Source organism: Xyrauchen texanus, chromosome 23, assembly GCF_025860055.1.
Source record: "Xyrauchen texanus isolate HMW12.3.18 chromosome 23, RBS_HiC_50CHRs, whole genome shotgun sequence".
NCBI classification, from domain to species: domain Eukaryota; kingdom Metazoa; phylum Chordata; class Actinopteri; order Cypriniformes; family Catostomidae; genus Xyrauchen; species Xyrauchen texanus.
Window position 1 is genome coordinate 36,529,462 of NC_068298.1, and position 27,614 is coordinate 36,557,075.

Genomic DNA, 27,614 nt, shown 5'->3' on the forward strand with positions numbered 1-27,614 from the left:
ACATTTTTTTGAAAAAGTTTACATTTTCACACAATAAATATTAAAATGGTTTGTTTATTTGACTATTTATTTAGATTATCATAGTTTTAAACATGTAATAATGTGTATTTTTATAATGGATTTTCCTGGTGTAAAACTGATAGGCTAAAACAGTAAGATCGATACATAAAAGTCTTTGAAGAAATTCACAAATTTGAAAAGTACTTAAAATAATGATGAAGGCCTGGTGAAAAGTTTCCAATTGAGTTTTATTGAGCCCCTTATATATAAAAAATAAAAATAAAGGTTGATGAAAACAACCCCTGGGACTTGAAATGGCCCGAAGTTAAATAATCACCCAAATACTGTATGTGCGTGGGTAGGTTTTGATTTGGGTTAACCTTTGGAAAATTTCCCCCAAAAAAGAATAGCAAAACCTGACAAAAACCCCTTCAGGATATCAACACCACAATAAAAGGTTTACAAAAGGAGAAAAATAATGTCTTTATTCGTATATAAAATGACCAAAATGATATTTTACTATTAGATTAAGTAATCCAAACTAGGTTGTAAAGTAACTAGCACCACTCAGATCAAACTAGAGTTGAGTTGTGCTTGCCCATGCAAAACTTGCTGCCACAATGTTGGAGTTTGCCTAATAACTTTCCCAGGATATTAATGTGATATTCTGGTGGTTGCTAGGGTGTTGCTAGGCAGTTGCTATTGTCTTCTGAGTGGTTGTTAGGGCATATCTATATGGATATTCACTGGCCAAAGTCAGAAGGTCCCACTCTGAAGTCATTATGGGACATCGAGGGACCTCTGTCAATATAAATCTATGGGATTTTCAGTCTTTTCAAAGTCCGCTAGGTGAATATGCTAAATCGTATTGCTTAGAAAGGTACAGTAATAGCACATCTCTCCTTAATAAACTGAGGCATCATTCATGTCCGTAGTACAAATGGTTGTGCTGAAATGTAATACTTAGTGTCAGAGGTTTGTTCAAATCCTCTTGGCGTGCAAGGTCTCCAGGGTTGTGAAACACAAATAGACTTGTCCGTATTTTAACTTCTTTGATCCAGACCCCTGAAACTGTGAATGGACAGATTCAGCCAATGCACATATACCACAAACACTGTCCTCTTATTAGAAGTCCTGCAAGAGCTATCAGCGGTGTCAGTTATTAAGAATCAAGGAAATATCATATAGTCCCTGTAATTTGATTATCTGCAGTGCTATTAATTAGGTGTAATGATAAGGTAATGGTGCAGTTGGGTGAGTTTAGTTAATCCCAAACAATCCAGGGTCTATCTGCTTTCACAAGATTGCATTGTGTGTTACAGGTTATGATGACATTGAGACGTCCCCATATGAAGACATTGAACTGGAACTGGTGAGAAACACGGAAACATCAAAACTGGCTTCAATAGTTTCAGGTACAGCACACACATCAGTGATGTGATGGAATAAGATGTTTTCCTCCACAGCTGAATGCACTGTAAAGTTGGATGCAGAGTGATGTTTGTGTGTTGTGTTTGATAGTGTTTTCACTGATGGGTTTCTATTGTATTTCTGTGTGAAACGAGAAAGGCATTCTGGTTTATATAGTGGCCAAAACATATTTAGACATGGTAGCCACACATTTAAAAAGCAGATATGACATTGCATTCCCTCCAATCCCTCCAATGACATCATTAGACAGAACACAACATAGGCTTTCTTTTCTCTCAAGGACGATTCAGACCTCAATGGGACACAGGCCTTACAGAACTTTGGATTATTTATAACAATTACTACTGAATGTATTCAACTCATCAATAGGCCACATATGCATTTGACCCAATGCATATGTGGGTCAAAAAAACAAAACAAAAAAACCCAGATGAAATCACTCATTCACACTAAATATTATTTTCTTTCAATAGACCTTATTCACAGTAGAGCCGTTTTTGATGGGAATGAAAGCGAGACTGTAAGGGATAAACTTAAGGCTCGGGTATACTTAGTTTATCTGCATGCTGGGTCAAGGACCGTCTGCGTGTCGAGAAAAACTGGGCCACACGCGGACTGTCCGTGCAGACTGTGGTGATGATGACATTTGCATCACGATTACTGTGCGCGATCCAATATGAAACACAGATACCTGAAGTATACTTTGGCTTTTACAGTCTCTTCAATGGCATTTTTTCCAATCCAAAAATCATTTAAACAACAGTACAACCCATTGACAAGTTGGTAGTTATTTCCTTTACAGCCTCGTTTTCATCTCAGTCAAAAATACAAAATAGCTATGGTTAAAGGGACCGTTCACTCAAAAATGAAAATTCTCTCATCATTTACTCATCCTCATGTCATCCCAGATGTGTATGACTTTCTTTCTTCTACTGAACACAAATGAAGATTTCTTTAAGAATATTCCAGCTCTGTAGGTCCATACAATGCAAGTGAATGGTGATCAGAACTTTGAAGCTCATAAAAGCACATAAAGGCAGCATAAAAGTAAAGCATATGAGCCCAAAGGTTAAACCCATGTCTTCAGAAGCAGTATAATTGGTGTGGGTGAGAAACAGGTCCAAATTTAAGTCCTTTTCAAAATGTAATTCCTTTTTCTAAATATATGTCTGTTTTTTTTACTCTAAATCTTCACTTTAACTTTCACTTTCAGATATAAAAGTAAAAATAAAAACTTAAAAAACATACATTTTGATCTGTTTCTCACTAACACCTTCCATGTTGCTTCTGAAGACATAGATTTAAACACAAGTCTTATGGATTACTTTTTAGTTTAATGTACAACGTTCTGGTCACCATTCACTTGCATTGTATGGACCTACAGAGCTGAAATATTCTTCTAAAAATCTACATTTGTGTTCTGTAGAAGAAAGAAAATCATACACATCTGGAATGGCATGAGGGTGAGTACATGATGAGAGAATTTGTATTCTCTTCACTGGATTTGGACTGAAGAATGAAAAGGACCTTTTGGAACTTTAAAAGGTTAATTGTAGACATTTTTCTCTTTCTCTCTTTCTCAGTGTCATCTCTTCCTCTGGCGGATCAGAACCAGTGTCTCAAAGCAGCTCAGGACTGTGGTTTGTATGAGAAGTGTGGTTCACTGCGTTCTGAGTATGCGTTGGCTTGCACTAAGATCATACCGGGCACAAACCATTGTAACCGCCACAAATGTCATCGCGCTTTACGGAGGTTCCTGGAGCGCGTTCCAGAGGAGTACAGCTTTGGTGTCTTGTTTTGCCCGTGCTCGGACACTTTATGTGGGGAGAGGAGAAGGAAGACCATCGTTCCCTCATGTTCCTATGAAGAACGAGACGGACAGCCCAACTGCCTCCATCTGGAGAGCTACTGCCTTAAAGACAACCTGTGCAGGTGAGATACATGTTCGTTATTAAAGACCACATGAAAGTGCTTGACGAACACAGTTCTCTTACGAGAGGTTCTCTCGTATTGCGTAAGATAGCTTACGCTACGGGAAAGATTAATCTTTTCTGAGATATTGGAGCCAAAAAATTATCCTTAATTTTGTATCCATTGTCAACGCAGTGCGGCAGCTGCAGACCTTGAGCGGGCTAGCTAGCGAGCTCATTGGTTGCTCTGCGGCAACTGCTGCAGCCTATAGACGAGCTTGGGCGAACTCGCATCCAATGAGAGGCGTCCGCGCGCTCACTGCATCAAATCCCGCCAAAAAGGGCGTGACTAGAGTGCATATAAGCGTAGTTCGTAGGCTGGAACCCCGATTTTCATCTCTTCAGCGAAGCTCTTTGCATCACTGAACCGGAAGCCGCGTCGCCGTTCGAGGGGCATCAAGCAAGCGTGGACAGCGCTCGAAGAAGCCGGCTGTCTTCGCCTCCTTCAGCCGTCCTGCGAGCTACGCCATCCGGCGATGTATCCTTTTTAAAAGCAAGCTAGTTCTTAAAGAACTTCACAAAAGAGTACGAGCGTCTTTTTTAAGATGCCTCACTCCACTTGCGCCTCATGCCGCGCTCCTCTCAGCACCGGAGACCGCAACATCATCTGCGCTCTCTGCCTGGGACTGGGGCATGCAGAGCTCGCCCTCGCCGAAGGCGGATGCGATCTCTGCGAGGAGCTGCCGATGTGGACCCTGCGGGCTCATCTCGAAGCGCTCAGGACCGAAGCCGCCGCGCCGCCTTCTGTTTCGCTGCGCAGAAAAAAGCGCCGCTCTCAAAGGCTGCCCGAAACAGTGGTAGAAGCGATTGCCTCGCCGGAGCCCATCCCTCGAGCAATCGCCTTCACCCTCCCCGCCCACCCGGGACGCGCAGTTGCCGCCGAGCGGCTGCTCTGCTGCCATCTCGGACGAAGAAGCGGAGGATAAGGGCTGTTCCATCATGGCTTCGGACAGCGAGGAGTGGTCAGGCTCACACGCCTCCTCCTTGGTCCAGGAATCCAGCAGGACCCGCGCCGGTGTCGAAGGGGAACTAACACGCCTCCTCACACAGGCCGTCGACCGCCTCGGGCTCGAGTGGTCACCGCCCCTTGAGCAGGCACCCAACAGACTTGACGGCTGCTTTTCTACAGAGCCGCCGCCACGCAGCACCCGCTACCCGGGCCGCTCCCTTCCTGCCGGAACTCCACGCCGAGCTTTCCAAATCATGGAACGCGCCTTTCTCGGCCAGGGTCCGATCCCACGTCTCCACCTCTCTTGCTTTGGTGGACGGCGCCACTGAGAAGGGCTACGCTTCCATCCCTCCGGTCGAGGATGCGGTAGCAGCACACCTTTGCCCGCCCTCCGCGAGATGGCGGTCTAAACCAGTGCTCCCGTCTAAGGCCTGCAGAACAACTTCCGCTTGTGTTGGCCGCGCCTATTCCGCCGCCGAACAAGCTGCATCTGCTCTGCACTCTGTGGCCGTCCTACAGATCCTCCAAGCGGACCTTCTGCGGGAGTGGGATGAGGAACTATAGGGAAGTGCATGGCCGCGCTGACTGTGACCGAGAGACATCTGTGGCTAACGCTAGCCGACATGGGAGAAGCAGAGCAATCTACGTTCCTCAACGCACCGCTCTCTCCATCAGGTCTCTTCGGCTCTGCGGTGAGTGGTATCTTTGACCAGTTTTCAGAGGTCCAAAAAGCCACACAAGCCATGAATCTCTTTCTGCCTCGTCGCGCTAGCTCCTCTGCAGGCCGCCCACGTGAGCCTCCTGCACGAGCCTCTTCACAGCGCCCAGCTCAACAAAGCCAGACTTCTCAGCGTCAACAGGGCGGCCGCCCTCGATCGCGCTCAGACAGCCGCCGCAGACCGCCGCCCCCCCGCGGGCCTCGGACTGGAATTGCACTGAAACCTGAACAACCGAAGTCCTCCTAGCTTTGTTGACAAAACGACGGATCAGTCCCGCTGAGGCCGGACCACCGTCAAAGCTTCGCCCCCTGTCAGTCCCCTTCCTTCAGGCTACTACAGTGGTAGATTCAGCAGCCAACAAGCCGGTGTTAACGCCCGCTTGCCTGCGCTCAAACGCCGTTTTCACGGCGACCCAAATAAATCTGGTAAAGAGCAAGCATGCCATATGTGTAGAAAATGTGCCCACAACCCAGTGTTCACCCCTACACACAAGCATTACACATCCCGTGTCCATACCAGAGAGCAAACATGTCTTATGTGTAGAAAATGTGCCCACAATCCAGTGTTCACCCCTACACACAAGCATTACACATCCCGTGGCCCTATCACGGCACACTCACATAAAGCGGTTACGAACTGCTGGAGTGTTAGGGTTAATAAACGCACCCACGAATACGTGCGCGCGCCCATTCTCTGCCCGCTCTGTCACACGGCCAGCAAACACTTCTCTGTATGTAAGTCCCGTGCCCGTGACTATGCTTGCGTATCACTTAACAGTTCCATTCTCTGGCCACTCTGTCACACGACCAGCCTTATGTGTAGAAAATGTGCCCACAATCCAGTGTTCACCTCTACACACAAGCATTACACGTTCCGTGTCCCCATCAGAGCACACTCAAAAGCGGTTACGAACCACTCGAGTGTTAGAGTCAATAAATGCGCTCACGAATACGTGCGCGCGCCCATTCTCTGCCCGCTCTGTCACACGGCCAGCAAACACTTCTCTGTATGTAAGTCCCGTGCCCGTGACTATGCTTGCGTATCACTTAACAGACGTGACTCTTTCCCCATTCACCTCAATCGGAAGTCACTCACAGAACAGCCTGTCCATGCCGCTCTGCGAGCAGTCATGCATAAGCACAGTAAGCGCGCTCACACATTCTGTTCAGCGCTGTGTGCGGCAATCAGAGCGATTTGGCCACTCACCCTCTAACATTACGCTTCAAAGCGTGGGAATATATTCCAGGGATATCCGAATGGGTGTTAAGCACAATAAAACAGGGCTATTTGCTACAGTTCGATCGCCGTCCTCCTCGCTTCAGAGCGCTGCTCGAAACTACTGTGAACACGGAAGCAGCGTGCATGCTTCGTTCAGAAATAGCAAACCTTCTGTGCAAAAGGGCCATAGAGAGAGTGCCGCCTCCCCTGAGCGAGTCGGGGTTTTACAGCCCTTATTTTCTTGTCTCCAAGAAAGACGGCGGCCTCAGATATTAGATCTCAGGGTTTTGAACAAAGCGCTTGCAAAAAGACCGTTCAAAATGCTTACAACCAGCAAACTCCTCACGCATGTGCACCAGGGGGACTGGTTTATTTCTCGCGATCTGAAAGATGCATACTTTCAGATTCAGATAAATCCCCGTCACAGGCCATTCTTGAGATTCGCCTTCGACGGCCAGGTTTATCAATACACCGTCCTTCCGTTCGGCCTGTCCTTAGCACCCCTTCTGCGGAGTCAGGGTTTGCGAATTCTGAACTATTTGGACGACTGGCTGATTTTGGCACAATCACATACGGAGCTTCTGTCTCACAGGACAGTTCTCCTCAGTCATCTGAACAGTTTGGGCCTTGCAGTCAATTGGACCAAGAGCTCACTACAGCCCAGTCAGACAATTTCCTTCCTTGGAATAGAACTGGACTCAGTGGCAATGACGGCTCGCTTATCTACACAGCGCACGCGCCGTGTGCAGCGACTAGCCGCGTCATTTCAGATGAACAGCCTCACACCTCTGAAGAAGTTTCAGAGAGTGCTAGGCTACATGGCCTCAGCCGCAGCAGTACTTCAACTGGGTTTACTGCGCATGCGCCCGCTTCAGCATTGGCTAAACACCCGCGCGTCTCGCCGGGCTTGGGCCACAGGCCGCCAGCCAATTAGAGTGACTCAGACCTGTATTTCAGCTCTGCAGCCCTGGACAGTGGCCAAGTGGTATCAGCGGGGAGTGATGATGGGAGCTGTATCTCGCCGAAAAGTCATCTCGACAGACGCATCCAACACGGGTTGGGGCGCGGTCTGTGAGGGCTCTCCGTTTTTTGGCCTATGGTCAGTTCAGGAAAAGCTCCTTCACATAAATTGTCTGGAAATGATAGCGGTCGAGTACGCGCTCGTGCGCTTCCTCCCGATCATTCAGGGTCACCACGTCCTGGTCCGCTCGGACAACAGGTCTGTGGTATCCTATCTAAACCGTCAGGGCGGTGTCAGATCCAGGAACCTCTTCCATCTGACGAAATGCATACTGAGTTGGTCCCAGCGCCACCTGCACTCGCTGAGGGCGACACACGTGCCAGGCCACCTGAACGACGGCCCAGACAGACTGTCCAGAAACAATATTCCCCCAGGGGAATGGTCCCTGCACGCTCAAACAGTCCAGACGTTATGGCGCATATTCGGCAGAGCAGAGATAGACCTCTTTGCGTCAGAAGAGAACTCTCACTGCCCAATATTTTTCTCGAAAAGCGAGGACGCGCTGGCCCAGGACTGGCCCAACCGCCCGCTTTACGCCTTCCCTCCCGTCTCGCTATTGCCACAGGTAATGCAGAGGATCAGGGAAACGCGCCACTCTGTGCTCCTCATAGCCCCGCGCTGGGAGAATCAAACATGGTTCCCGGAGCTTACGCAGCTGTCACTGACAGCGCCGTGGCCCATCCCAGTGAGAGCAGATCTCCTCTCGCAAGCTCGCGGAACGATCTGGCATCCCCACCCAGAGCACTGGGCGCTACATGCGTGGGTGATCAACGACTACCCGTCGCTTTGCCAGAAGGAGTAATAAATACCATCATACACGCCCCCTCCACGAGAAGACTCTATGCGTCAAAATGGTCTGTGTTTTCAAAATGGTGCACCGACAGAGACCTGGACCCACGGACATGTGGGGTGTCGCCGCTGCTCGTGTTTTTACAAGAGCTGCTGGATAAGGGCAGATCCCCATCCACGCTCAAAGTGTACGTGGCGGCCGTCGCGGCGTTCGCTGAACCCCTGCACGGCCAGTCACAGGGTAAAAACGAGCTGGTCATCCGCTTCCTCAGGGGAGCTAGAAGGATGAACCCTCCGCGCCCCCCATCGGTTCCTATCTGGGACCTTTCTATAGTTCTCGAAGCTATGAAAGCCCCCCCTTTCGAACCGCTTCAATCCATGGATGTGAAACACCTCTCACTTAAAACCGTTTTTATAACTGCCCTATCATCAGTTAAACGGGTGGGAGACCTTCACGCGCTATCTGTCAGCGCTGCGTGTCTTGAGTTTGGACCAAGTGACTCCAAGGTCATTTTAAAGCCTAGACACGGCTACGTCCCCAAGGTGGTCGGTACTCCTTTCAGAGCACAGATCATTTCCTTGTCGGCGCTACCAGCATCTGATAGCGAACGCGACGCCAATCTCCTTTGCCCAGTCAGAGCACTGAGATTGTATACTGCGCGCTCCGCATCTTTCAGAAGCTCCGAGCAGATTTCGTTTCGTTCGGAGGGCGCACCAAAGGTCTCGCCGCCTCGAAACAGACACTGTCCAGATGGATAGTGGACGCTATTGCTGCCGCGTACGCGTCAAAAGACCTACCATGCCCGCTAGGCATTAAGGCTCACTCCACTAGAGGCATGGTCTCCTCGTGGGCATGGTCCAGCGGGATTTCCATTCACGACATATGTGTGGCAGCGGGCTGGGCTTGCCCCTCCACCTTTGTCAGATTTTACAATCTGGAAGTACCCGCTCTGCAGGCTAAACTGCTAGCGGTTTAATACGCTACAGCTCCCCTGGTGAGCTGCATTAATGGGACACAGTCCACACAGACCGGCACCGCCGCTCTGTCTATGTGCTTATGTACTACACACACACTGGCCCGCACTCTTGCCGGCTAAATATTAATTCCCCACTCACAAGGGCTCCCCCGGGTCCCCTTTAATTCCCTGGGGCTCATGCAGTGGATGCTTGGTGCGCACGGCGTTGACAAAGGGTTCCCGTAGCGTAAGCTAGCTTACGCAATACGAGAGAACCTCTCGTAAGAGAACGAATCGGTTACTAACGTAACCTCGGTTCTCTCTAGATGAGGGAACGAGTATTGCGTAACCGGCCGTGCTCGCGCCACAAGCGATTTTTCGCTTCATTCAATGAAAACCAGGGTTCCAGCCTACGAACTATGCTTATATGCACTGTAGTCACGCCCTTTTTGGCGGGCTTTGATGCAGTGAGCGCGCGGACGCCTCTCACTGGATGCGAGTTCGCCCAAGCTTGTCTATAGGCTGCAGCAGTTGCCGCAGAGCAACCAATGAGCTCGCTAGCTAGCCCGCTCAAGGTATGCAGTTGCTGCACTGCGTTGACAATGGATACAAAATTAAGGATAATTTTTTGGCTTCAATATCTCAGAAAAGATGAATCTTTCCCGTAGCGTAAGCTAGCTTACGCAATACTCGTTCCCTCATCTAGAGAGAACCGAGGTTACGTTAGTAACCGATTCGTTTTCTTTCATTGTTGATGTCCATTTCACACTTTTGAAGAACCCTTCAAAAAATCATAGTCATTTATATGTCACTTTTGAAATGTTTATCTTGTCACAGAATACACAGCAATTTTTGAATGACCGATCCTGACCCCTTGAACAAACCCTTTGATACCCTCTCATGATCTGACATCCTGATTATAACATCATACCATATTTTCCACTTTCCTCTTTGAGGAACAAGAATTCTGTTTAGTCTTTTTTCTAGAAACAGATGTCTCTGGCAGTTCTGCTTATCTAAGCAACATTAATAGCAAAAGAATACGCTGAGTAGGATAAAGAAAGGACAGCGGGTCACATATATGATTAGACATGTCTTCTGTGAATATTAGCAAGGATGAAAACTAGAAATGTTTACAGCAAACTTTGTGAAACATGCCCTTAGTTCATGTGATGAACTATAACGGCTGTTACGCTGCCTTCAAATCATGCCGGAAACAGGGCTGGACTGGTAATCTGGAATACCGGACATTTTCCCGTTGGGCCACCGCACTTTGCGGCCGATCAGGGGCGGACTGGCCATGGGGAGAACCGATCGGGCCAGTGGGTCGGCTGCGAAACGGGCTTAATGGGCTGCAATATACTAATATGAGCCACCGTGTTATGCAGAACCGACCACAAAACGGCACCGTGATATGCAGAAAAGAATCCTGATATATTATTTAGAGCTTTAATTTTATATAATCATGTCTAAAAATTACAAATTTTTATTCAGATAATTTTAATTAAATATAAATGATATATTAAAATAAAATATTTAAAATATAATTTTTTTTTATAAAATGTACATTCAATGTACTACTGTACATGAAATATTAAAATGTAAGTATTAAATATTATACATACTATTTAATTCTATTTAATTCAGCATGGGCACATCTACAGCAACCATACGGACCTCAACAATTGCACAAACTACAATAAACTACAAAGAACAAAAGTGCATGGCTTGGAGCAACTCAAAATACAGAAGGAAAACTGTACAAAAACATTCTGTTTTTAATCATGCCCATGTCCATATTCAAATATGTATCTGTTGTGTCAGGTCGAGATTGGCTGATTTCCAGCAGAACTGTCAGCCGTCTTCTCTCTCCCCCTCCGGCTGTCTCCGGGAAAGTGGAGCCGTGTGTCTCAAGGCCTATGCGGGACTCATCGGTGAGAAACCATCTTATACGACTTTGAGAAATGTCCGCAAACTTAACGAAGAGTACAAAACGCACCAAATTATACATCATTGCACAATCTGTCCTTAAATAATATAATATTTTAATGACAATCATTTCTGCATCCTGGAGGAGTGAGTGCACTAAAACAGCAAGTAGTAAAGCAGTTGGCCTGAGTGGTTTGGGATCAAGGTAAATTGTTAAGACAAAAATGAAAATTCAGTCATTATTTACTTACCCTCATGTGGTTCCAAACCCATATGCTGTCATTTATTTCATAGAACACAAAAGGAGAAATTATAATGAATATTAAATAAGTTTCACCTTCTCTGTCCCACGAAAAAAAGGTAACAGCATAGAGGTTTATAACGACATGATGTTGTGCAAATAATGAAAGAATTTCCATTTTTGGGTGAACTTTTCTTTTAAGCCAGCCAGAGTGACAAGACAGTTACATTGAATTAGCAGGTCAAACCTGAGGCAACATAATTACACCGGAGGGGGGTGGAAAGACTACACTGGTTTGAGGTTCTCCCAGATGAGTGTTCAGGCTAATTGGCATGACATTTCTTCCACTGTCTCTCTCTCATCCTGTCTTTCTCTATCCCTCCCTCTGCAGGCACCATCATGACTCCAAACTACGTGAGTAACAGAAGTACAGAGGTGTCGCAGTGGTGTAATTGCGAAGGCAGCGGGAACCAATGGCAAGACTGTCTGCGTATCCTGCACATGTTCAACAGCAACACCTGCCTGCGTGAGTACCGAGAATTTCATTTACAGATTAGAAAAAAGTCAACAGGAAATCAAAACAGCCTTTCTTAATACATGTTCCTGGTCTTATTGTGAGCTTATTGTGTTCTTTCAAAAAAAAAAAAAAGCACAAATCTGTGTTACATGGAGGCACTTACAATGGAAGTGAATGGGGGCCAATCAGTGAATGTAAAATAAAACCTTACCTAAACGATATGCATGTTAATATGATTTTAGTGTCATAAAATCACTTACTAACCTTTTTTGTTATATCCAATTTTACAACTTTGTTGCCATGACAATGTAATGCCAACGAACACTAAAACCCTAAACTGACTGTAAAAAGTACAATTTAAACAACTTCACAGCTCAAATAATACACAAGTTTTAACAGAAGGATGAATGTAAGTGCTATTATAAAATTATAGGTTTCAAATTTTTGCCTTTAAACACTCTAAAAATTGGTCCCCATTCACTTCCATTGTAAGTGCCTCACTGTAACCTCCATTTTTGGCTTTGAGGTATGAGTTGAAGTTAATTTGAGGTAATCAACACTGTCACAAATGCTGTTGATTGAGCATAACTTGTATTGAACTCTATATTCTTTTCATTTATATATATTAATAATAAACACATTATTACACCAATTTAAGTTTGTTAAAGATAACAAAATTTAACTTGATGGAAATTTGTTATGAAATTGAAATGTTGCCCCTACAAACAAGGTGATGTCAGCGGTATGTTTTAACCATTTTGTCAGATGGACTCACAACTAACAGACATGGACTAAATTAAATTATTATTGTTTTGATAATAATAATAATATATGATTTTTGATAACTTTGCAACTTTATTAAAAAGAAAAAACTGAAATATCACACCAACATAAGTATTCAGACCCTTTGTTATGACACTTGAAATTTAGCTCGGGTGCATCCCATTTCTCTGGATCATCTTTGAGATGTTTCTACACTTTGATTGGAGTCCACCTGTAGCAAATTCCATTGATTGGACATGATTTGGAAAGGCACACACCTGTCTATATAAGGTCTCACTGCTGAAAATGCATATCAGAGCAAAAAACAAGCCATGAGATCAAAGGAACTGCCTGCAGAGCTCAGAGACAGGATTGTGTCGAGACACAGATCTGGGAAGGCTATAAAAAAAAAAAAAAGAGTTTGGCTGCATTGAAGGTTCCCAAGAACCCAGTGGCCTCCATAATTCTTAAATTGAAGAAGTTTGGAACAACCAGGACTCTTCCTAGAGCTGACCACCTGGCCAAACTGAGCAATGGGGGGAGAAGAGCCTTGGTAAGAGTGGTGACCAAGAACCTGATGGTCACTCTGGTTGAGCTCCAGAGATCATGTGTGGAGATGGGAGAAACTTGCCGAAGGACAACCTTCACTGCAACACTCCACTGATCTGGGCTTTATGGGCTATCATTGCAAGACACATGAAAGCCTGCTTGGAATTTGCAAAAAAGCACCTAAAGGAATCTCAGACTGTGAGAAACAAGATTATCTCTGGTCGGATAAAATGAAGATCGAACTGTTTGTCCTCAATTCCAAGCATCATTTCATGTTCCAGGCACCACTCATCACCTGCGCAATACCATCCCAATGGTGAAGCATGGTGGTGGTAGCATCATGCTGTTGGGGTGTATCCTTAAAAAAAACTGGTCCAGAGTGCTCAGGACCTCAGACTGGGCTGAAGGTTCACCTTCCAACAAGATGGTGACCCTAAGCACACAGCCAAGACAATGCAAGAGAGGCTTAGGGATAATTCTGTGAATGTCCTTGAATGGCCCAACCAGAGACCGAACCCAATCGAACATCTCTGGAGAGACCTGAAAATGGCTTTCCACCAATGGTTCAGATCCAACCTGACAGAGCTTGAGAGGATCTGCAGAGAAGAATGGCTGAAAATATGCAAATCCAGGTGTGCAAAGCTTGTCCCATCAAACCACAAAAAGACTTGAGGCTGTAATCACTGCCAAAGTTGCTTCAACTAACTGTTGAGTTAAGGGTCTGAATACTTATATCAATGTGATATTTCAGTTTTTTCTTTTTAATACATTTGTAAAGTTATCAAAAATCTTGTTTTTGCTTTGTCATTATGGGGTATGGAGTGTAGATTGATGTGAAAAAAAAAAATAGGTTAAAGCATTTTAGCATAAGGTTGCAACATAACAAAATGTGGAAAAAAAATAAAGAGATCTCAATACTTTCTGAATGCACTGTGTGTATGTATATATACATACTGTATACACTGCATGCACAATTATTAGGCAAGAGAGTATTCTAATCTTATCATTATTTTCATGCACATTTTCCAACTCCAAACCATATAAACTTGATGATTATTGTATTCAATCATTTTCAGGTGGCATGTATTTGTGTAATGAGGGAGGATGTGGCGAAAGTGACTAACATCTTATATCAAGGTGTGCATAATTATTAGGCAGCTTCATTACCTCAGGTGTAATATGGGCCAAAAAAGAGATTTAACTGACACTGAAAATAAAAAATTGTAAAATGCCTTTCAGATGGATTCAACACTCTTGAAATAGATAAACTATTGAGGCATGACCATCGGACAATCAAATGTCTCGTTGTGAATAGTCAACTGTGGCGCAAAAAACGCATAGAGAAGAAAAGGCGCAAATTAACTTCAAAAGACTTGAGAAGAATTAAACGTGAAGCTACCAGGAACTCGTATCCTTCAGTGCCACCATATTCCAGAACTGCAACCTAACTGGAGTGTCCAGAAGTACAAGGTGTCAAGTGCTCAGAGACATGGCCAAGGTCAAGAAGGCTGAAACAAGACCACCACTGAATATTTTCACAAGTTGAAGCGTCAAGATTGGGCAAAGAAATACCTGAAGACAGATAGTTCAAAGGTTTTATGGACAGATGAAATGAGAGTGATTCTTGATGGACCAGATGGATGGGCCCGTGGCTGGATCACTAATGGACACAGGGCACCACTTCGAGTCAGGCGCCAGCAAGGTGGAGGAGGGGTACTGGTGTGGGCTGCTATCATTAAGGATGAGGTAATTGGACCTGTTTGAGTTGAAGATGGACTGAAACTCAACTCTCAAACCTACTGCCAGTTCCTGGAAAGTACTTTCTTCAGGCAGTGGTACAGGAAGAAGTCCTCAGCATTCAAGAAGGCCAATCTTTATGCAGGACAATGCTCCATCACATGCATCCAAGTACTCCACTGCTTGGCTACCCATTAAAGGCCTCAAAGATGCCCAAATAAAGACTTCGCCCCCTTCCTCACCTGACATAAATCCTACTGAGAACTTGTGGGATTTACAGTGAGGGAAGACAATACACCTCACTGAGACAGCATGTTGGGAGGTTGTGGTTGCTGCTTCAGCCAAAGTTGATCGTGAACTGATCAAGAAACTGACAGACTCCATGGATGGATGGCTCATAGCAGTTATTGAAAAGAAGGGTGGCTATATTGCTGACTGAATTTTTTGAAAGGCCAAAATTTTTATTTAATTGTCATTTGGTGTTACCTATTTGTTGCGCTTACTCTAAAAATTGAGAATAAACAACTGAGTTGGGAGAACTTTTTGTAATTTAGTTGCCTAATAATTGTGCACACTAATAGTTGCTTAATGAGAAAAACAAATCTCACTTTTTCTTTGTTAAACATTCAGGATTGAGGTTCAATAACATTTTGAATTGACCATTGAGCATTGTGTTTGTTCAACAATTTTTACTTTAATGCAGTTACTTTCTTTGACGTAATTTCCGATATGTGAAGCAGTTTGCATGTATGAAAGGTACTATATGAATAAAATGTATTATTATTATTATTAGTATTATTATAAAATCCACAAAAGTCCAATTTCAATTGCATTGAGACTTTCCATTTCTTTAAAAGCTTTTGTCACGAACATGTCCCGGTCATATTTCACCCCAGAATCACAAAAATAAAAATGATACTTTGTTTAAAGTGCTGTAAAATAAGCTTGTGTTTAGGACCATTTTATACCAATTATGAACATTTTCTCCCCAGTTCTGACTTGTGGGTGAAACGTTACCAGGATGTTTTTTTTGGGAGATTCACCCTTTTATGTTTTTGATCATTATCCTCTTTCTTTTATTCTGCTTTGGAAGTAAAACCTTTAGTACTGCAATCTACAACTTACTCCAACTCTTTACCTGACAGGTAATGCCATTGATAGCATGGGAAGCTCCACCCCTCGTCCAGTGGAGGGCACACCATTTCCTCCACCTCGTCCCTCCCCCCAGGTCCAGCGCGATGAGCTGAACATTAACCTGCTGCCTGAACCCAATACAGTGAGTACTGGACCAATTGCATCAAAAACACTACCATGAACTGACGGGCCAGTTTATTCTTTATTAACTTAACCAGCAAGATTTCCTTGGGAAACCAGCTTCACCAGAAAGACAATGCTAGTTTATTAGCTTTAGCAAAACTGCACCATGTTCCAGCTGCTAGACCAGCTCTAAACAGCCACTAACCAGCATAAACCAGCCTGAAAACTCATTATCCTCTAAGAATGTCTTTTCAGAAGGGGAGTTCCTCATATTCACTACAGTAGTGCTTGAAACAAACCAAATTTTATAGGTCATAGCCTCGATTTAACAAACAAACTACCACAGTAGCTAATTCTGTCCCTTGTCTACATCAACTTCATAAAACATCTAACCTAACCCGCAGTCCTGCTACTTTGAGCATACTGATGGATCTCAGGAAGTGAACTGAACATCTTGATGTGTGGCTGATCGTGTCACTGCGGAAATACACGGTCACACGCCATCGCCCCGGCAGCCGCTACAGTAAGCACAAAAACGCTTGTGCAATGAATTTTGTTTGGCTTTATGTGTGTGTGTGGTGGGATGTGCCCAAAGTTCCTCGCCAGTTGACTGCATTCATTTTGGATTATATGTAGGGATCATCAAAGTTGTTGTACACTAACAAACATGTCCATGGCACGACTCGCATATGTCCATAGCAAAACTATGTCGAGGAAAAGGTATATACAGGACAATTCAAATTACAATGCCTGATAAAGTTATTTCTGACTAAATAGCTACATTTAATGTCATCTCTGAGAATATTTAAATGTTGCATGATATTGCTTGAATTATCAGGGTTCAGAGGCCGAGCTTTGATCAAATGAGACATTTATTCCCAGTGAGTTGATCTAGCTAGCCAACTGTGAAATACACAATGAAAAAACTAAATGTCAGTGAAATGCACTTGTAATCCATTGTGGGAAAAGGAATTTTTTTAACTTGAGAGAGATAATGGGTTAAACAGGGAAAAACAGATGTTTTCCATTGAACAGAAGCAGTTTGCAAACAAAGCAAAGGAGGGAATAATGGGAGGGAAGAGAAATTTGAACATGAAAATTACTTCACATTGGCATTTGAACTTAAAGCACAGGGGAAACCCCATATTTTCCAAGAGGCTCCAATTAGTAACACACTTTCAGTTCACACTTCCATTCTGGTAATATCATTAAAAATGTGCATTTTTTATGTGTCCGTGATAATGTCTGGCATGTGTTGACACAGTGATGACCCTCTGGTTGCACATATTTTGGAAAAAGGGACTGTTCACTGATCTCTCATAACATCTCACCTATGTGATAAATGAGAGTTTTCATTTTTATTGCAGTGCCTTTTTACAGCCTTTTAAAGAGAACCATCTCTTACATCTAATCAATAGGCTTTAATGTCAAGTCACTTTGACATTAGGTCTATCCTTTGACATCTACACTGATGACCATATTTTTTGTGGAAATGTCACATGTATCTAAAGAGATCACTGTGGGGTCTGAATCCAACAGCTTGAACTGCCACCTTAAATTCAATCAGAAATAATCACAGAACCTACAAGTCCCCAAGAACACAATCATGGCAAGGAATTAAATCTCTATCGATTTGCTCTTCCCTTTAGTCAGATTATTCTGTGCTTTGGAATGAGGGTGTCAGCTTTATTTTTCTTCCATTATGGCCGATCGCCAAAGTTCAACTGACAACGGAGATTTAGTACGCAGCGTCACTGAATTAGTTTTTTAATTTGTGGTCAATCCTGTTGTTACTTTGAGTTTATGAGTTTATGTTTTCATACACTCTGCAAAACTTGACTCACCATTGTTGTTATATACGTTGTAATATACCTGGAGAAAGCTATCCGTTAACATTTAACTTTATCTCAATGGCAGTTGTTCGGCTGGTGCATGCTCCTCAGAAGTATGCTTCCTGAATGTTACCACTTTTGTTTCTCAAGCACTTAAGTTGTCTTCACGTACTATCAGAATTATCCTACTTCGTAAATTGTAATTATGAGCATGTCACGTTCAAGTGCTTTGTTGTTATAAACATGGAAGATGGCAAGTTAACCTCTTACGCGCTGTAGGATTTTTGGGCTGCCGCGTTAAAATTTTTGCACTCTGTGTTCACACTTACTTTGGACTAATTTCATAAAATCTAATTTTACAGATAACTCCTACTTTTTAGAACATCATATTTTGTTCAATATTGTTTTGACACAAAATTTGACTATTCACCCAAGCAAGCTAACAAACAAGTAAACAAGTAATTTCCTAAACTCATTTTAATGCTAACAACCCAAGGTAAGATTTAATATAACGTTTGAGTTTATTTGGGGCTAACAGATGGTCAGCACTGAAAAATTACATTTGCATTTTATGCCTTACCGAAATAAAATGTCACTTTGTGATATGTTTTGTAAACAATTCAAACTGTGGTATTACGGCAACAAAAAAATAAACTATACAGTCACCTTCTTGAGAATGTGAGCTTTCATTTGAAATATGACTTGAAGGACTTTTATATTCATTTTAAAGTTTCAACAACAGAACCTCTTGGTGGGGCCAATTTGTGACAAATGATTTCAGGCCATATTTTGTTATTTTATGTAACTAAATGCAAAAGTGATGGAGTTCTCTAAGAAAGATCAGATTCTAAGCTTCAAATGATACCACATATGCCCAAATTAAGTGATAAAATGGCTTGATATATTGCACCTCCCCGTGGACCCGGGTCAGCTGAGCTTTGGGCAACTCTTATTTTGACACCGTAATACGTGTTAGCCAACTGGCTGAAAATAATGGAAGATTGGTCAAATAAATGCTATTTTCTTTGTGTAAAAATTTACAATAAGCATCAAAAAGTTCCTGATGGATATACATGTCTATGATTGAAAAGGCAATTATATGGTAGCTGCATTTAATTTTTTTTATAAAATCGTCATTCACTATTGAAATTCTCCTCCTCCATGTTGAATGTTTATGTCTTCTCCCAACTCAGAAACTCGGGTATCAAAATGATCTCAGTTTCCCAGTTTGTATTCACGACTTGAGGGGGCATTCATGTGCAACTTCCGATTAGGAAACTCGTATTTATGATATGATCAAAAGTCTTAAATAAGAGTATATATATATATATACATACACACACAAACACAGTATCTACTATATATTAAAGCTATGTCACAAGCAAGAGTGCTGTATGGCCTTAGGCCGAATCACATCCGTGCTGATTTAGAGCCATACAGCATGATTGCAATTGCATAAAATAATTATATGTTGCATGCAAAAAAAAAAAAAGGGCTAATTTCAAGGCTACTGACCGTCAGTGGAGTTATGCTTTTTGCCTGTGTAACTGTATACTTACTGCATTTTTTATCAGAGACTAACTGTCAAAGCTAACTAGCTAAACCTTGATCCTCTGGCCAGGTTATTAGCATTAGCATATTATCCTGCCAAAGTCATTTCTAGATAGCCCGTCAGCTTTTAGGTCATCTGTGAAACATTTATTATATTATAATAAACTATATGCAATTTATTTGTTGTATGTTTATATGTAATGGAGACTTTTTATCAGCATAATACTACTGTACTAAAAGCATCTACCATTAGAGGCTAACCGCTGAAGCTATCCAGCCAAACCTTGACCCTCTGGCCATGATATTAGCATTACATTAATATCCCACCAAAGCAATTTCTAGATAGCCAATCAGCCTTTAGGGCTTCAGAGAGTGGCAGCATTCATGATACCAATACTTACTAGACTATCTATTGTAAAATGGATTGTATTTTCTACCCACATAAAAGAGAACCATATAATCCTCCGGTGTCCAGAGACATACTGTCTTTATCAAGAAATGGTCCTCTGATCTATATGTTTGTGTGTCTTCATGTTTGGACGTCGTTCACATACTCTGTTCTCACAGCACACCACAGCATTCAGCTTAGAGATAATCTGGGCCCGCAGACAAAAAGGATTCAATTCAGTTTCAGCTGTCATTTCTTTCTTTCCTACAGTCTTTCTTTCTCTCTCTCGCTCACTTGTGTTCTCCTCCAAATCTCTCCTCTCCAAATGTCCCTGTCTCACCTGATTTGTCTCTCTTGTTGTGCTTCTCACTTTCTCGACCTGTCTCTCTCTCTCTGAATGGATTAGCTAAAGGTGTTTGCAAGCAGCAGTTCATCAGTAAAACTTCATTAATATTAATGTATCCATACCATCTGTCTCTCTCACAGTCTCTTATTCTCATCCTCCTCCTTTTACCATTCATTTCTTATCCCTCTCCCTTGCAATCGCTCCGTCGCTGTCGCTGACAAATGCTCACCATCCTACCGTTACAACTTCCCAAAGCAAAATTGTATTGCTCTGAGGTTGCTATTTCATAGCTCAGGAGACTTAATGAAGATATCATTTTATAATACATTCACTTATCAACTTTGTCTCAGATGTTTCTTCTAAAGTCAGTGGTGTTAGTGGTGGTTTTTCGCCAAATATTTGGATTTTGTGAAATACAGATAGTACCATCTTAATCTCATACAGTCAGAAAACTGAGCAAAACACTCAAAGGGGTGAAGCGTTGTTTACATTTACATTTATTCATTTGGCAAATGCTTTTATCTAAAGCGACTTACAGTGCACTTATTACAGGGACAATCCCCCCCGGAGCAACCTGGAGTTAAGTGCCTTGCTCAAAGACACAATGGTGGTGGCTGTGGGGATTGAACCAGCAACCTTCTGATTACCAGTTATGTGCTTTATCCCACTACCCCACCACTCCACTGTTCTGTGTTTACTTGTGGATATGCTTTTTTCATCCATCATGGAGCAGTTAATGTGTATTGTGAAGGCAAAGTGCTGCAGGTGCACCCATTCGCACAATTCCAAACATGTGATTTCGCTTGAAGTTATTATACAAATTTAAAAATCAGACACTGTATCACAGAAATAGAGGTGGTTACAGTGTTTCACCAGATTTTGTAATGAGGAACTTGATGAATAATATACAATGGCACTACCGTGTACTATCAGCCATCAAAATAAAAGCTCCAGGTGAAGGATGATGGAAATATATTACTGTTGTATAAAACAAATTATTAAAATAATAATAATTCAGTACAGTTTTATAATAATAAACTGAACTGGACAACAATCAATTATTTTTGGGTTATAAAAATAACAATAACAACTGGGTTCCCAAATAGAAGTTAGTGAAGTTTTATTTTTTACACACCCTGTTCACTCACCAAAAAAAAGAAAAAGAATATTTAAAAAAAGAAATATATATATATATGTAGAGGTAAATATTGCTTTTTTATTACTGTATTGGTGCATCAAAATTATATTTATTATAGTGGAAAAACTGTGGAAAACATGCATTAATTATCCTTAAGTATATTTTTATTTCACTAAATATTTTGAATGTAGTCAATTTAATTTCTACATTTATCAACATGTATATCAAATTTCATCAACATACTGAAGAAAACCCCGGAATGTATATGTACACTCACCTAAAGGATTATTAGGAACACCATACTAATACTGTGTTTGACCCCCTTTCGCCTTCAGAACTGCCTTAATTCTACGTGACATTGATTCAACAAGGTGCTGAAAGCATTCTTTAGAAATGTTGGCCCATATTGTTAGGATAGCATCTTGTAGTTGATAGAGATTTGTGGGATGCACATCCAGGGCACGAAGCTCCCGTTCCACCACATCCCAAAGATGCTCTATTGGGTTGAGATCTGGTGACTGTGGGGGCCATTTTAGTACAGTGAACTCATTGTCATGTTCAAGAAACCAATTTGAAATGATTCGAGCTTTGTGACATGGTGCATTATCCTGCTGGAAGTAGCCATCAGAGGATGGGTACATGGTGGCCATAAAGGGATGGACATGGTCAGAAACAATGCTCAGGTAGGCTGTGGCATTTAAGCGATGCCCAATTGGCACTAAGGGGCCTAAAGTGTGCCAAGAAAACATCCCCCACACCAATACACCACCACCACCAGCCTGCACAGTGGTAACAAGGCATGATGGATCCATGTTCTCATTCTGTTTATGCCAAATTCTGACTCTACCATCTGAATGTCTCAACAGAAATTGAGACTCATCAGACCAGGCAACATTTTTCCAGTCTTCAACTGTCCAATTTTGGTGAGCTCTTGCAAATTGTAGCCTCTTTTTCCTATTTGTAGTGGAGATGAGTGGTACCCGGTGGGGTCTTCTGCTGTTGTAGCCTATCCGCCTCAAGGTTGTGCGTGTTGTGGCTTCACAAATGCTTTGCTGCATACCTCGGTTGTAACGAGTGGTTATTTCAGGCAAAGTTGCTCTTCTATCAGCTTGAATCAGTCGGCCCATTCTCCTCTGACCTCTAGCATCAACAAGGCATTTTCACCCACAGGACTGCCGCATACTGGATGTTTTTCCTTTTCACACCATTCTTTGTAAATCCTAGAAATGGTTGTGCGTGAAAATCCCAGTAACTGAGCAGATTGTGAAATACTCAGACCGGCCCGTCTGGCACCAACAACCATGCCACGCTCAAAATTGCTTAAATCACCTTTCTTTCCCATTCTGACATTCAGTTTGGAGTTCAGGAGATTGTCTTGACCAGGACCACACCCCTAAATGCATTGAAGCAACTGCCATGTGATTGGTTGAAATTAGATAACAGGTGTTCCTAATAATCCTTTAGGTGAGTGTATATATATATATATATATATATATATATATATATATATATATATATATATATATATATGTTTTCAGGAAGCTACTGATTATTAAAATTAACGTTGCAAAATTGCACAATTGGCTATTAGGGTTTTGCACAATTTCACCACTGTTGAACACAATTCAATAATGACCTTCGATTTGTATTTTTCATAGTTGCGACATAGTTGTTTTTTGTGAGTTTATATCTTGTATTTATAGTTATAAAGTTGCAATTGTGAGAAATGGAATTGTTTTGAAATGAAACGAAAATTTAAGATTTAAACTTGCATTTGAGCATTTATATCTCGCAATTACGACATTATATCTCATAATTGCAAGTTGATATCTTGAAATGGTGACTATTTCTCGCAGTTTACGTTTTTTTTCTTCCAAATTGTGAGATATAAATTCAAATTGCAAGAAATAATGCCACAAATCTGAGGTATAGAGTTGGAATACTTTTTTAAATCATGGTACCATAATTAAAGACAAAAATATATGGCAAATTATTTATTATAAGCAGAAATTTGACTCTTTAAAACTAATGATGACTCTACATTTATGATATATTTGCTAGTTTAATCAAAATAATCAAAATACCAATCATCTCAATGAAATGTAGAATATTTCATATACCATGAATACCATACAACAATGTTTTTTTTTAAATGACACAGAAAACAGCTGAAGATCAATTGGAGTGGTTTATTTGGATTTACTGAATAGGCTCAAATGTGTGAATTAATGTCCTGCGGTCCATTTTTGAAAATTCTGGAAAATTGTCTAAAGATTTATAAAAGATAATATTTTCAGGGGATGCAATCTTTTTTCAACCATTTAATATGTTGGGAATTAATATTACAGGTCAAATACTTAGAAAATTGCTAAGTTTGAAAAGATCTTATAGCTCACAGCTCCCTTTAACACTCTCTCTTGTTTTATTTTTTCCTAAAGGTGGTGGAAAGTGATGAAGAGGAGGAGGAGGAGGAGGAGGAGGAGGAGGAAGAAGACGAAACCGGAGGAGGGTTCAATGTGATCCTTCCATTCTCAGAGAAGGCGACAGTGACCAACCTGGGCTCCGAGGCTGGCCGGGTCCACAGCCTGGCCTCCACCCTCTCCACCCCTCACTTCCTGCTCTCAGTTCTGCTGCTGATTGCCCTCAGCTGGGGGTAGACACCCCCCTTACACACACACATACACAATCCTACACACACATACATGCAAACACACTCTCTACTGAAGTACTCACTCACATCCAGACTCTAAGACATATTATATAGATGGACGAAAAGAACGACAAATGGGAGGGAGGAAGAGAGCAAAAATAGAGGAAAACTGTTCTATCCCTCTATCGATTTCGGAATCCGATTCTCCTGGTGAATCATTTGAATCACAAAGCTACGACTCCTCGGACTGACTGGTGTTGATTACAGCCGATGGTTATTGAGTGATTTGAACATACTTTGTATCTATTGTATATTGTCAGTGTGCTTCAGATATGGAAAGGAAAAGTGAGTTAAACTAGGCAAAATTACTGTTTAAGACTCACTATATGGCTTTCCCTAAACTTGTTCCGCATCCAAGCTTGCATTCAGAAACCCGCTCTGTTTGTTGTTGCTGAACTTGTATGAGACAAAATGTATGTGTGTTCTTGTAAATTTGATTTCCTTGACATCGCTGCTCGTCGACATGAGAGAAAAAATCGTCAAGCACTATTCCTTCATTTTTCACACCTCTGTGTCTCACAAGCCGGGTCACACACCTAGCAGAGCGATCGCGCAGATGCAAGCGTTTTTCATTTATTGCTCTATCTGCGATGTCCTTTCATTTTTGACTTGGCACAGATTGTGCACTCTAACCAGGGGCATAAATAGAACCTTGAACAGAAAAAAACATGAGTAATAAAGCCAAAATAAAGAAATAAACAAGCAAAATAAAGAAATATATCGGCGCACAGCAGGCATCATGTCCGGTCTGGGTTTAGAACCTGAGGGGAAGAAACAGGAAGTCATTTTCCAGCCGCTTGTCACCCGGTACCTTCTCTCGGTGCCTGTTGTTTTACTTTCACAGAGATAATGGCTTACAACACAAACTGTTTATCTTGTTGTGTGTTCACGGCAAAGAATTACTTGTGATGGGAAAGAAATTGAAAAAGAGATCTGGGGGTGGGGGAGGAGGTTGGAACAGAGACTTAAACCCTACAGCAAAAAGAAACATGCAGTCTGGAATCACATGCTTTTTCTGTTTCTTATAAATCTTTTGCTGACACTGATGCTTTTTTCTCAATCTTGTTTCTTCTCATTCCCCGCACCCCCCCTCTCCATTCATTCTCATGTACGACCGTTGAAGTAAGAGTTGAAGATTTTCTTAGGGCTCTTTCACACTAGAGCTTTTGGTGCGGCGTAAACTCTAAAACCTAGAACAAAAATAAAAACGACTATTGAAACAAGCTCAAATAATACACATTTAACTGAAGAATTAATGTCTTTTTATAAAGTTATAAGCTTCACATGTCTATCTTTAAAGAAATACTCGGGGTAAGCTCAATCGACAGCATTTGTGGCATAATGTTTATTACCACAAAAAATAATTTTGACTCGTCCCTTCTTTTCTTAAAGAAATAAAGCCAAAATCGTGGTTATAGTGAGGCAGTTACAATGGAAGTGAATGGGGCCAGTTTTGGAAGGCTTAAAGGCAGAAATGTGAAGCCTATTATTTATAAAATCACTTCCATTCATTCTTTAGTTAAAGGTGCTATATGTAAGATTGACAACAAGTGTTAGAAATGGGTACTGCAGTACAAATTCTAAATATTGGAGAGTTGTCTGCCTTCCCCAGACTCGAAGGTCATGTGGGTTGCCAGAATGTTGACATGCAACAGGATCCGTTTTAATGGATTTCTGGGCTTTAAGCTGTCTCCATCTTCCAAATGCATCTCCAATATGTATCCTTGTTTTACTACGCCTCTGGTCATGGTGGTTTTTAGATGGATGGTGAGGCTTTTTAGGTCAGGTGGAATCTGTTTTCTCTGATCCAGTTCTTTTGCTGGCTTCCATGTCTGCAGCACGCATTGTTGTTTGCCTGCAAACTTGTTCAAATCTGGCAACCCGGCGGTGTTGAAACACTATTGTTGAGTGGGCAGTGGGCGGGATCACACAGGCCAAAACATAAACAGAAATTCCAGAATGGAAACTTCTTGCTGTAGCATTGTTATCGGAGAAGCCAGTATTTCAATTTAGCATGTTTCCTAATTATCTAATGACATATTATGGTCATTTTATGATTTAGGACAGTAAATACATTACATATAGCACCTTTAAAACTCATGTATTGTTTGAGCTGTTAAGTTGTTTAAATTGTCATTTTTACAATAATTTTAGGGTTTCTTGATATTGCATTGTCATGGTAATGAAGTTGTAAAATTGGCTATAACTTTACACAGAAAAGGTTATTAAGCAATTTTATCACACTAAAATCATGTTAACACGTATATTGTTTATGTGTCTTGTGGCTATACTTTTGAAAATGTAAGTATTTTAATGTTAAAAAATTGGCCCCATTCACTTCCATTGTCAGTGCCTCACTGTAACATTGATATTTGCTCCTTTTTAAAGAAAACAAGGGACGAGTGGAAATACATTTTTGTGGCAATTTACATTATTCCACGAATGCTGTCGATTGTCTTTAAAATGTATAGAACCCAGAATATTCCTTTAAGGTCAAAGGATACTTTGTTTGTTGCACAGTGCGTGTGACATACATTTTTATCATCCGTATTCATCCCAATTTTTGCAGTCACGTGGACTGTCTTAGTCTGTACGTGTTATCTGTGTATGAAACTGAAGTTGACTGTGCTAAAGAGTTTCACAAAGCAGTCGTAGTCTCCATGTGTCGAGCACATCCATATGGTCTTGGGATTAAAATGATATATTTTGAATGGCCAGATTGCTCGGCCGTGTTTTAGACATAACTGCACGTGGAAAAACTAATTACACCCTTGCCTTTAGAGTGTGTGGGCCATTCAAGACATTCGCCTCCCTCCTCCTCTCCAGAAGAAATTAAAGCTTAGCTAAAGTGCTCATATCTCATCTCGCATTCACATGGAGCACCTTCGATTACACAGACACGACTTAATCAGATTGTGAACTGATCTATTATGCTGAGGAACGTAGAGGGAATGCTCTGGTTGAACAGACATCGTGCTCTTCAAAGTCTTCTCCTTTGTGGCAAGGTCAGCGAGGCACGCAGCACACACGTTCAATCAGTAGGTTTAATTAAGAGAAGAAACACGCGCGCCTCTGGACTGATGCGCCTGTCGAAATAGCGGGCAGCCTTTATGATGGCTGTTGTTATTTTTTAATTGTAATCAGGGGCCAGTGTTGTCCGCCCAGCCATAACAGAGGGAGGCTGAGAATGATTGACAACGGTGGAGGAAAAGGACGGCATGGATGTCAGTGATTCACATTCAAATATTTCTGAAAAAAATAAACAAATAAGCCATGCGTTAAATAAATGCACATTGCATGAAGGTTTGGGTAGGAAAAGATAAAGTGTTCGGATAAGACAGAATCTAGTGAAACCTAGTGAGCTGCCTGCTTAGACATCATTTTATGGCAACGTTTAAACAAAATCCATTTTCATTTGAGAACTCCGTTTGCGGTTTTCTTACGGCATCATTTTCCAGAGTATGCCATAATGGAGAGTGTTTTTGAAGGATGCTTCATTTTTGGAGGATAACATTGATCCAATGCGGAAGAAAGGCGTACATGTAGACAAATCAATGTTTTTTCAAAAACGTACCTTCTCACAGCAACATTCCACAGGTGAAGA

At 41.9% G+C, this 27,614-nt stretch overlaps 1 protein-coding gene across 1 annotated transcript in view; it reads left to right on the top strand.

Moving 5' to 3' along the window:
* LOC127663357 (GDNF family receptor alpha-4-like) overlaps nt 1–25,037 on the top strand; it is a 41,735-nt gene extending 16,698 nt beyond the window's left edge. Inside the window, exons 4-9 of the mRNA XM_052154906.1 lie at nt 1,323–1,415; nt 3,015–3,363; nt 10,878–10,987; nt 11,615–11,749; nt 15,934–16,064; nt 23,739–25,037. Coding sequence (XP_052010866.1) covers nt 1,323–1,415; nt 3,015–3,363; nt 10,878–10,987; nt 11,615–11,749; nt 15,934–16,064; nt 23,739–23,957 — 1,037 coding nt within the window. The 3' untranslated portion in view covers nt 23,958–25,037. The remainder of the gene's footprint in view (nt 1–1,322; nt 1,416–3,014; nt 3,364–10,877; nt 10,988–11,614; nt 11,750–15,933; nt 16,065–23,738) is intronic.
* Nucleotides 25,038–27,614: the final 2,577 nt, after the last annotated feature.